This window comes from Corvus kubaryi, unplaced genomic scaffold (genome assembly GCF_017639235.1).
Source record: "Corvus kubaryi isolate FWS band 111438036 unplaced genomic scaffold, C.kubaryi_AGA036_p1.0 split3-37304, whole genome shotgun sequence".
Taxonomy (NCBI): domain Eukaryota; kingdom Metazoa; phylum Chordata; class Aves; order Passeriformes; family Corvidae; genus Corvus; species Corvus kubaryi.
Window position 1 is genome coordinate 2,209,779 of NW_024582087.1, and position 11,020 is coordinate 2,220,798.

At 50.9% G+C, this 11,020-nt stretch overlaps 1 protein-coding gene across 5 annotated transcripts in view; it reads right to left on the reverse strand.

Annotated features, from left to right (window-relative positions):
• Positions 1-11,020, reverse strand: part of CSMD2 (CUB and Sushi multiple domains 2) — a 338,283-nt gene that overhangs the window by 5,524 nt on the left and 321,739 nt on the right. For all 5 annotated transcript variants that reach the window (XM_042015480.1, XM_042015478.1, XM_042015482.1 and 2 more), the window contains 7 exons: positions 10,034-10,145; positions 7,502-7,681; positions 6,254-6,319; positions 3,101-3,262; positions 2,207-2,319; positions 1,242-1,329; positions 308-446 (listed from right to left, as the gene is read on the reverse strand). In XM_042015480.1, the coding sequence (XP_041871414.1) occupies positions 308-446; positions 1,242-1,329; positions 2,207-2,319; positions 3,101-3,262; positions 6,254-6,319; positions 7,502-7,681; positions 10,034-10,145 (860 nt within the window). The remainder of the gene's footprint in view (positions 1-307; positions 447-1,241; positions 1,330-2,206; positions 2,320-3,100; positions 3,263-6,253; positions 6,320-7,501; positions 7,682-10,033; positions 10,146-11,020) is intronic.

Consider the following 11,020-nt stretch of genomic DNA (forward strand, 5'->3'; position numbering starts at 1 on the left):
TTCTCTCAAATCCCTGAATTTCTTTCACCTTTTGGAATTTCTGCCCCCAATCTCCCAAACCTCATGAATTAAACCAGTCCTAAAGGGAGGGGGATCTTAAGTCCAGCTCAGATTTCTCTCAAATCCCGGAATTTCTTTCACTTTTTGGAATTTCTGCCCCAAACCCACCTGTGTTTGTAGAGATAAAGCTTTGTTTTCCCACCTCATGAATTAAACCAGTCCTAAAGGGGGGATTTTAAGTCCAGCTCAGATTTCTCTCAAATCCCTAAATTTCTTTCACCTTTTGGAATTTCTGCCCCAAACCCACCTGTGTTTGTAGAGATAAAGCACAAACCCTGCAATAATCAGGGCGATGAAAGGCACAAGGATGGCGGCTGCCACGGAGCTGCTGTTGGATGCAAAGTGGTGACCTATGGATTCGGGATCATTTTCCATCATGCTGATGTCTGGAACACAGCAGAAAGGAACACATTTCCTACATATTTCCCACATACTTCCCACATTTCCCACATATTTCCCACATTTCCAAGCCCCTGCTGGGGAAAAAGGGGCTTGGCTCGAGTGACACCGGCAGCAAAATGAGGGAAGCGGTGCTGGAAAAGGGAATTGAAAGCTGCAGGGATGGAGGCAGCAAGGATGGAGATCCAGCCTAACTTAGGCCTCATCATTTATTTAGAGCTGTGATTAAAGACAGGTGTAAATTGATTTATTTTGCTAAAAAAGTTCCAAGTTGGGCTTTAAGGGAGACTCCGAAACGCTGCAGTAACGAGCATCCATAAAGGTGACGAGATCCCGACAATCCTGAGGGATTAAGGAGCTCAGACCACGCTTTAAGAGGTATTGAGGAGCTTAAACTTCGGGTGGTTTAAGCTCTCAAGAGCATCTGTGAGTTCTGACTGAGACGTTTTCTGTGGTGGGAAATGGATTTGGGCTTGGCAGGGATGTGGAAATGTGGAGAAAAACGTGTCCAGGTCTGTTTGTGCTTCCAAACTCTCCCTGCTTTTGGACAGCAGCCCGGTTATCCCTCATTTTGTTCCCAAATTATCAATTTTATCATCGTGCTGTTTGTTTTGTGCTCTTTTGTCTCCCCCAAACCTCACACCCGAGTTCAGCAGAACGCCCGGAAAGCGCCAAAAATTCAAGCCAGGGACTGGGAAAACATTCCCTGGTTGGAAACCCCCACCAGGCCAAAACAGAGCTTTTGGAATTAAGGGAAAAAGTGCAAATCCAAGGAATTTTACCAAGTCTCTGGAGGCCAAACTGCCCAAAGCCTTTGCCACGCACAAAGCCCTGGTACACAAAGGTGCCGCTCGAGGATTCCGACGAGACCTGCGGGGACAGGAGAAAGGAGATCAATGGATTTATCCAACATTTAACACCCAGCTCATCCCAGCCCCTTCCAAGTGCATTCATTTGATGCAATTCCCCAGAAAATCCTGGCATTTTTTAAGGAGTTTCACTGCTCAAGACGTCTCAAAGGAAGGGAAGCCAAAAAAATCGGGTTTGCCATCAGCGGGAGAGGACGTTGCTGATTCCAGGGGGAGAGGGAAAAAGCGGCCGTGGCTCAGTCGGATCCGCATTTTTTCCACGCTCCAGTGGATCCCTAAAGGGCTTGGGAAGCTCCCAGGGACAGGCAGAGGGGTGAGGAGTTGGCTCCATTACAGGGAAAATCAGCTCGTCCAGCGAGATGTTGAGCAGATGGAAAATATCCGCATGGAAGGAATCCCGTTGGTTTCTCCTCCAGCATTCCCTGGGAGGTGATGGATTTCAAAGCCCAGGGCAATAAACCCAAGCCCCAGCTGCAGGAGGAGCTGGCACACACGTGGTGTCACCTGCTGGGGAGGTGCCACATGGCCCCTCCCAGCACTGGGCACTGGAGCAGCCTCATCCCGCTCCCAGCTCCGGGAATTATCCCTCAGCTTCAGGGAAGGGAAATCTGGGCCGTGACAGCCATGGGAGGGACAGACACCATCCCAGGCCATCTGCCCGTGGAATTCAGCCCGGGAATCCTCTCCAGCTGGGAGCACACCTGACTCCAGCGTGTCCAAATCCATGTGGGAGCACTTCCCTGACTCCTGCCCACGCGGGATCAGGGCTCTGGCTCCGGTTCCCACTTCCCAGGGAGAAATCAGAGCACCTTTGTGGGATTTTTGGGAGCAGAGGTGGCATTTTTGGGACTACTGGAGGGTGGATTTTGTGCACTCACGTGTCCATCCAGAGCCCATTTGTCATTCCTGAACTTGTTGGCAAAGATCTCCAGAGGTCCCATGATCTGGTACACCTGGAGCAGCAGGTGCACGTCTTCCTTCTTGTAAATCCCTGGAAAAGAAGAGATTCTGTCAGCTCTGGATCACTCTGGCTTGAAATAAGTGACTGGGAGGGCAGAGAAACCACCTCAGGGTTTGAGTGGACACCAGTCCTATCACTGGGATGGACTGGGAAACACAGCCCAGGGTATTGAAGATGTTTTCCATATGGAAAAGGACTCAATATTTAATTAATATTCAGGTTCTGCTGCTGGGTCAGGAAGAGCCTGGTGCTCCAGGAGGGCAGGGACAGGGAGCACTCATAGAACCATGAGCTGGAAGGGACCCCCAAGGATCCTTGAAGTCCCACTCACAGAATTTCATCTTTTTTGCCAAAAGCTCCAAGTCCTTCCTTGGGCATCTCCAGGGATGGGGACTCCAAACCTCCCCGGGCAGTTCCAAGGCCTGACCACCCTTTCCAGAAAGAGATTTTCCCTCAAATCCAATCTAAACCTTCCCTGGCCCAGCCTGAGGCTGTTTCCTCTCATCCTGGGAGCAGAGCCCGACCCCCCTGGCTGCCCCCTCCTGTCAGGGACTTGTGGGGAGCCAGAAGGTCCCCCCTGAGCCTCCTTCTCTCCAGGCTCCCTCAGGAGTTCTCCAGACCGTTTTCCATCTCCATTCCCTTCCCTGGACACGCTCCAGCCCCTCAAGGTCTCTCTGGCCATGAGTGACCAGAACTGGACGCAGCTCTAGAGGTGTCCCAGCAGAGCCAGCACAGGGGACAGCCCCTCCCTGGCCAGGACACCCCTTGTGCCAACGCCAACCCCTCACAAAGGCCACGTGGTGCCCCTTACCGGACACCTGGAGCTCCACCCCGCTGTGGTCAATCAAGGTGGCGTTGACCTTACTGGTGGCAGGGTCGAAGCTGGTGACGGAGAGCATGGCCGGCTGCTTCTTCCCCATGTACTCGTAGGAGCCCTTCCACAGGGAATTCCTCGCGAACACATCCGCGGGCACTGGGAGCACAGCGATAGGAGATGCATGTCATGGGCTAGCAAAGCATAGTCCCGGCTTGCCAAGGGGTGCTTACAGCTTCCTCTCTGACCTGACAGGACCTATCAGTGGCCACTTTGAATATGGGCAGTTCTTTAAGCCACTTAAAGTTGTGACCACCTCTGTGATCCACACTTAAGAATAGAAACCCCGAGGCAGAGTCTCTCTGTCTCGTTTCCAGCGCTGGGACAGGTGGCTGCGGGCCCTGTGTGGGGGCCAGTGGGCCTGGCCCAGGCCCTGCTCGGGCCAGGCCGGGCTGGACCACGGCCATCCTGGAGCCGATGGGCCCTGTTCCACCTGTGGAACCCCCCCATATCCCTGCTGTGGGCAGCCAGAGCAGCCCGGCTCCCCCTCTCCAGTGCAGCCAAGATTCAGCTGAAGCTGCACCGCTGTCCGGCAGAGGTCATGTGACCAACAGCAATAAGTGACATTCCAGCTGCAAGGCCGAGGTGAGATTAACCCTTTTAGCGCTGTGAAGAGCTGAAAACCTGAGGAGAGTGTCCTGGGTTGCAGTGTATTCTACTACCATCCTCATGAGCTGTTGAAATCAGGTGGGGCAGTGTTTCCTTGCTTCCGCATGACTCAGAGATAACTCCCTCCGGACTATCTTCTGTTAATGAGCCTAATCAACACTTGGCCTCATGACTCATTACCCCATTGTGAGATGCTCCACCCAGAGGGAGGAACCAAGCATCCCATCCTGGATATAATCTGAGATTCTGAACACCAGAGACAACCCTTCCACTGGATTTCCAGAGGACAGGAGCTACACAGCCACCACTGGACCTTCTGGGGAAGAGCAGACCCTTTTCTACAGGATCACGGCTTCAGAGGACTGCAGCCACCATTCTACCAGACTGCTACCACCGCCCTGCCTAACAGGGACTCAGGTTGTATCTTGACTCTGTTGGTTTGAACCAGTGTTTTCTTTTAGTTTTTCCTTTTCTTTAATTTTCCCATTAAATTGTTATTCTGACTTGGTGCCTCCCACTGGTTTGTTTTCAAACTAGTACAGAAGAGAAAGAGGAGATACTTAAGCTGAAATTCTGTTGTAAAGCTATGATATATCAGAGTATCCTGTTGTCATTTCATGAAGATATGGGGGGATGGAGTGTTCAACTCGTAAGCAAAAGCACCTGCGCTGAGATAGGCAGATGCTGACGCAGCTGTAATTTCATGAGAACTTTGAACAGGCAGAGATGAACCAGATGAGGACTTTTGCTCCAAACGGGAAAGGAGAAAATCTCAGTTCCTAGAGATGCTCCCAGAGATAGTCCTAAAGATGAAGATGAGGAGGACCCTTTGCTCCCAGGGAAGGAGAAGGGCCTCTGTTCTTAGAGATGAAATGCTCCCAGAGATGGGTGAAGAGAACTTTTGTTTCTGAACAGCTCAACCTTAAAATTGTACCCCAAAAACTTCAAGAGTGGACCCTCGAAAGCAGTTGTGGGAAAAGCTGCAAGTCGGGGGAAGGACTCACACGCAGGCAGAGAGACTCCTCTTCCTAAATGGACTGAACAAGGTTATTATGGAAGTGGTAAACAGACTGAACATCTCAAGGGTTGTCTTTTTACATTGTCAGTGGGAGAAGGGAGGAAGGTGGGGGGAGGAGGAGAGTTCTGAAGGTGGTATAGTTTTTTTCCTCTTCTTTTAGGTCTGTTAATAAACTTCTTTATATTCTTTCAAGTTTGGTGCCTGCTCTGCATTTCTCCTAATTCTTATCTCACAGAAGGTAAACAGTAATGAGTATTTTGGACCAAACCACTACAGTGCAGAAAACTGGGAGTGTTTCTGTTTTCCAGGGGAAAAAAACCAGAGCAGGATTCCCGTCTTTTCTCAAATTCACCGGGAATAACTGAATGATTTGAACCATCTCAAATCCCACCCGCTCTGTGCCGTCCCCACGGGGGAGAAAGCCAAAAGTGGTGACTTTAATTTGGTTGTGGTGATAAAAAACCACAAGGAAGGTTTTAAAAACAAAGCGATGCACAAAAGAATTTATTAGGAAAAGCTAATTTCAAATAGAAAAGGTCAAATTTACAAGATCCTGGAGGGGCTGGAACGCTCTAGGGAGGGCAGTGGGTGTTGATGTCCAGCTCCTGTGAGGATCCTGTGTGTTTTCCAGGGAATAAGATGGGGCACGTGGCAGCTTCCAGCTGTGCCAAGGATTTCAGGAGGGTGGATTTGGTGAGGTCCAGGGGTAGCGGGTAAAACACAGAATTGTAAAGAAATATGAAGATTTTTAGTTATAGGCTAGCTGTGTTGAAATTATTTAGGATAGGAGTGAGTTTGGGCCTGGCTAGAGTTAATTGGAATAGTTAGTTAAGAAGAGCTGGTCCTGAAAGGAGTTTTCAAGATGTGAGTAATTGATTACTGAATTAATTGATAGCCTGTCAAGTTGATGTTTGCTCAGCTGTGCTTAGAATGGGAAATAGAAACATTGATAAGTTGGTCTAAGGAACAAGGACAATTACCAATTTCCTCCCTCTGTGAGAACCGATCCAAAAGTCACGCTGGAGGAAATCTGGAGGTCACTGAAGTGATTTAGGATTGTTAAAAGCTCAGGAGGGCGAAAAGGCCAAAATGAGGGACAGGAATATTACTTCCTCCATCTGGGACCATGGCTCCAATTCGAGACCACCGACTCCACTCAGAGCACACACTACGGATGCTTAGTGACATTTAAGCTCATTTCCATACGAAGCGGAGAACGGGAGGTGTTGATGTTATGAATATGCATTTGTGTTTCGGATATTCATAATATTTGCAGATAAAAAGCTTTGTGTTTGCTTGGATCGGGGCCCTGCGTCTCAGGGAATGATCCCTGATAACCATGCACTTCTAACTCTAAGCTGTCAGAGAGTCTTTGTCCGTCTCAGTTGGATGTTGATATTAGATCCTTATCCATATTTTGGTAAATCACAGGGATGAGTCCCTGGGGATGAGACCTCCCCTACCTGAGACCTTGGCGAGCGGCGGCTCCCGCGCGGTGCCCACGGGCCTCCCGCTGGGACGGACATCGGCTGCAGGAGGGGGGAAAGCACAGCTGGTGAATGTTGTGGGGCCTGACACTGTCAATCCCGGAATTCCTGAGGCTGGAAAAACCCTCCAAGGTCACAGAGTCCAAGCTCTGCTCAATCCCCACCTTGTCCCCAGCCCAGGGCACTGAGCGCCATGTCCAGGCCTTCCCTGGGAATTCCAAAGCTCCCTGGGCAGTTCCAAGGCCTGACCACCCTTTCCAGGAAGAAATTTTCCCTCAAATCCAACCCCAACTCCCCTGGCCCAGCCTGAGGCCGTTTCCTCTCCTCCTGTCCCTGTTCCCTGCCAGCAGAGCCCGACCCCCCCGGCTGCCCCCTCCTGTCAGGGACTTGTGCAGAGCCACAAGGGCCCCCCTGAGCCTCCTTTGCTCTGGGCTGAGCCCCTTTCCCAGCTCCCTCAGGAATTCTCCAGCCCCTTCCCAGCTCAGTTCCCTCCCCTGGCCACGCTCCAGCCCCTCCGTGTCCTTCCCAAACTGAGGAGCCCAGAACTGGACACAGCCCTTGAGGTGTCCCTCACCAGCGCCCAGCACAGGGGACAATCCCTCCCCTGCTCCTGCTGGCCCATCCCTGACCCAGGCCAGGTGCCATCGGCCACGTGGGCACACAGGGTCCAGCTGCTGTCCACTGGCACCCCCACGTCCCTCTCTGCCTTTCAGCCACTCTGTCCCCAGCCTGTCCTGCTCCAATCCCAAGTGTCCAGGGTGACCACGTCCAGGAGAGCCACAAGGCTCCATTTCCATGGATCAGGACACGTTCCCCATCCAAGGCTTTGTGGCAGGTAAAATCTCGGGGAGATAAACAATTTTTGTCCTGTGCAGGACAAAAATTGCCCCCAGAAGATCCCCAGGTGACTCTTTAAGGAAAGACTGGAGGTGGCACTTGGGTGTTGGGTCACAGGCTGGACTTGGTGACCTCAAAGGCCTTTTCCAAGCTAATTCTGGGATTCTGCTGGGGAGACCAACGGTGGGGACCTTCCCATCAACTGGAAATCAGGCTGTGCCACCCCACAACTTTTAAGGGGAAACAGTCAAGGCTGAAAGTGCCTCCCTCCTTCCTTGGAGTTCTGACCCCAGAACTGAGTCTCAGGTTTATCTGCACATTCAAAACCACCTTTGGAGGACCTCAGGACCCAACTGGCCCCTGCTGGGCTGCCCAGCCCCTCCTCACCCAGGCAGATGGGGGGCTTCCCTGTCCAGCTGCCGTCGGCTTTGCAGGTGCGGTGCTCGGAGCCCCCGGTGAGGTAGAAGCCGCTCTGGCAGGAGTAGATCAAGGTGTAGCCCAGCGAGGGCAGGTCCAGGGCACCCACGTTGGCATGGGACGGGGTCTCGGGCTGCTTGCAGTGGTGGGCTGGAAGGGACAAGGGAGAAGAGGTGAGAGAAACCACCCAGGAGGACACAGGGACAGCAAAAAGTGACGCGGTGACATCAAGGGGGGACAGAAACCTCCTGCAAGAGCTTCACGCCACAGCTCACAGAGCCAAGCCTGGGTCTGTCCCAGCTGGAGGAGTGAAGGAGGAGCTCCCCGTGCTGGGTTTCTCTTTCTGGCTAAAGCTTCACTCGGCTCCAGCTCGATGAGCTGAAGATCAGTGGCTCTGCCAGCCCCGTTTTTAAGGGAGAAAGGCAAAACCAATGGGTGCTGAAGCACCTCTGAGCCCAGAACTGAGTCGCAGCTGCGGGTGCAGACTAAAAACTGCTTTTGCAGGGCATGAATCCCTGAAAAATCAAGCCAGGGATTCCAGGGGGTGCACCACAGCCCTGGGTTTAGAAGAACTCCCTGGTTTTATATAAACTCCTGCTTTTTTATCCAAACTCCCTGTTTTTTTATCCAAACTCCCTGTTTTTTTATCCCAAACTCCCTGTTTTTTTATCCCAACTCCCCGTTTTTTTATGAACTCCCTGGTTTTTTATCCAAACTCCCTGTTTTTATATAAACTCCTGCTTTTTTATCCCAACTCCCTGTTTTTTTATAAACTCCCTGGTTTTTTATCCCAACTCCCTGTTTTTTTATCCAAACTCCCTGGTTTTTTATAAACTCCTGGGTTTTTATCCAAACTCCCTGTTTTTTTATAGAAACTCCTGGTTTTTTATCCAAACTCCCTGGTTTTATATAAACTCCTGGTTTTTTATCCCAAACTCCCTGGTTTTATATAAACTCCTGCTTTTTTATCCCAACTCCCTGGTTTTTATATAAACTCCTGCTTTTTTATCCCAAACTCCCTGTTTTTTTATAAACTCCTGGTTTTTTATCCAAACTCCCTGTTTTTTTATCCAAACTCCCTGGTTTTTTATCCCAAACTCCCTGGTTTTATATAAACTCCTGGTTTTTATCCAAACTCCCTGGTTTTTTATCCCAACTCCCTGTTTTTATATAAACTCCTGCTTTTTTATCCAAACTCCCTGCTTTTTTATCCAAACTCCCTGCTTTTTTATCCAAACTCCTGCTTTTTTATCCAAACTCCTGCTTTTTTATCCCAAACTCTTGCTTTTTTATCCCAAACTCCCTGGTTTTATATGAACCCCCTCCCTGCGACCACTGCCCCCCCAGGAAAGAGCCATAAATCCCTGTCCTTGCTCCGTAACTCCCAGGATTTGGTCCCAGAAGGGGAAGCCAGGCTCGTGCAGCTCCGTGCCCGCGCTGCTCCTGCTGTGGAAGTGTCACCGGCTCCCCCGAGATGTCACAACGCCCAACAAATAAATGGCAGAGCAGGGGAGCTCCCTGTGCCCTACACTGGGGATTTATGGCCTCACAGAGTGGTTTGGGCTGGAAGCGACCTTAAAGATGGAATTTTTGCCCCGTTTGTCCTTTCTGTAATTCCCAAACAAACCCCGGGCAGCTTCCAGGAGGTATCAGGATCATCCTCCTTCTTCAGAGGATGATTTAGAAACTCTCAGAGAGTGGAAAACTGTCCTGAATTCCCATCATTTGGGAGGCCCAGCACTCATCAGCCCCATCCAGAGCCCCGTCCTTAATGTCAGAGCATTTAAAATTGGGTGTCCCAATGGATTTGCTCATGGAGCATCCACAGGGTTTGCTCATGGAAAAATATTTCCCCAAGGGAGAGGAAAAAGCTTTTGAGTTCTTAGGATACAGAGGACATCCAGGATGGAGATCAGCACTTCAATGTATTAAATTAAACTCCTGGCATAGCAGGAGATGATGGAGTTTAAAAGGAAATTAAGTTATTAAAGAGGAGAAGCACTCGGAGCTCTCCCGGATAAATGTGGAGCTGAATCCTGGATATCAAACGGGGTTTGGGAAGCACAAATCAACTTTTCACCTGGAATTGTGGCTCTAGGGGAGGGCCAGGTAAAGAAAATCCCATCTGGAATCATGTGGTGGAATGGCAGGGGACAAGGGATTTGTGAGCTCCCTTTGTTACCACGGAATGTTTGGGAATCAGGGGATGGTTTGAGTGGGAAGGGACATTAAGGATTAACCCATTCCATCCCCTGCCATGGGCAGGGACACCTCCCACTGTCCCAGGCTGCTCCAAGCCCCATCCAACCCGGCCTCGGGCACTTCCAGGGATCCAGGGGCAGCCACAGCTTCTCTGGGAATTCCATCCCACCCCCTCCCCACCCTCACAGGGAGGAATTCTTTCCTAATCCCAAATTCTCCCTAAAATCCAAGACATTTCCTCCAAGAACCCGTTTCCCAGAGCCTGGCTGAGGGGCTCCCCGTGCCATTCCCAGGACTCACGGACGCAGTCGGGCTGGACGCCGCTCCAGGTGAGGTTGGGCAGGCAGGTCCTGGTGGTGGAGCCCTGCAGGAGATATCCCTTCTGGCACCTGAAGAACAGGATGCTGCCCACCTGTCCCAACGGGAGACAATCACTCAGCTTCCCAGGCCTTCCCAAGCCTTCATCCCACGCGCTTCCGAAGGCGCCATTCCCTCGTCACCACCTCACCCCTCCCAGGAGCACCAGGGGCAGCTCCGATCCCAGGGAAGCTCCCAACAGGGAAAAAATGACACTTATGGTGGCTTAAAATGAATTCAACCTAAAATTAATTCATTAAAGCCCAAGATGAAGGTGATTAATTAGCAGGAAAACAGAAGGATCCGCTCTGGCATCCACTGTCCCAGCAGGGAATGGGCATCCACAGGGAAGGCTGGAATGGAGCCCCCCAGGGAGTCGCTGAGGAGTTTCTGTCCCCATTCCAATGATTTCCTGCTGGGATCAGCAAAAGCACCTGCAGGATTTGGCCTGGAAATTAACGGGAATGAATGTGAATAGCAGTTAGTATTAATGAGCACTGTAATTAATTTCAGATACAATGCACTGCTAATTAATGCAGGGCAAACACACTCGGAGGGCTAACGGAGCACGTTGGGGTGTCCTGCTCCCAGGAGGAGACAGGAATCCATGGGATGAGACATTAATCCATGGGAGGAGGACACGTGAATCCATAGAAGGACACGTTAATCCATGGCAGAAGACATGCATCCACAGGAGGACACAAGAATCCCATGGGATAACACATGAATGCATGGGAGCACACGTGAATCCATGGGAAAACACATCAATCCATGGCAGGAGACATTAACTCATGGAAGGACACGCGAATCCAAGGGAGAACACATGAATCCATGGGACAACGTGGGAATCCATGGGATAACTGGGGAATCCATGGGACAACATGGGAATCCATGGGATAACTGGGGAATCCATGGGATAACACATTAATC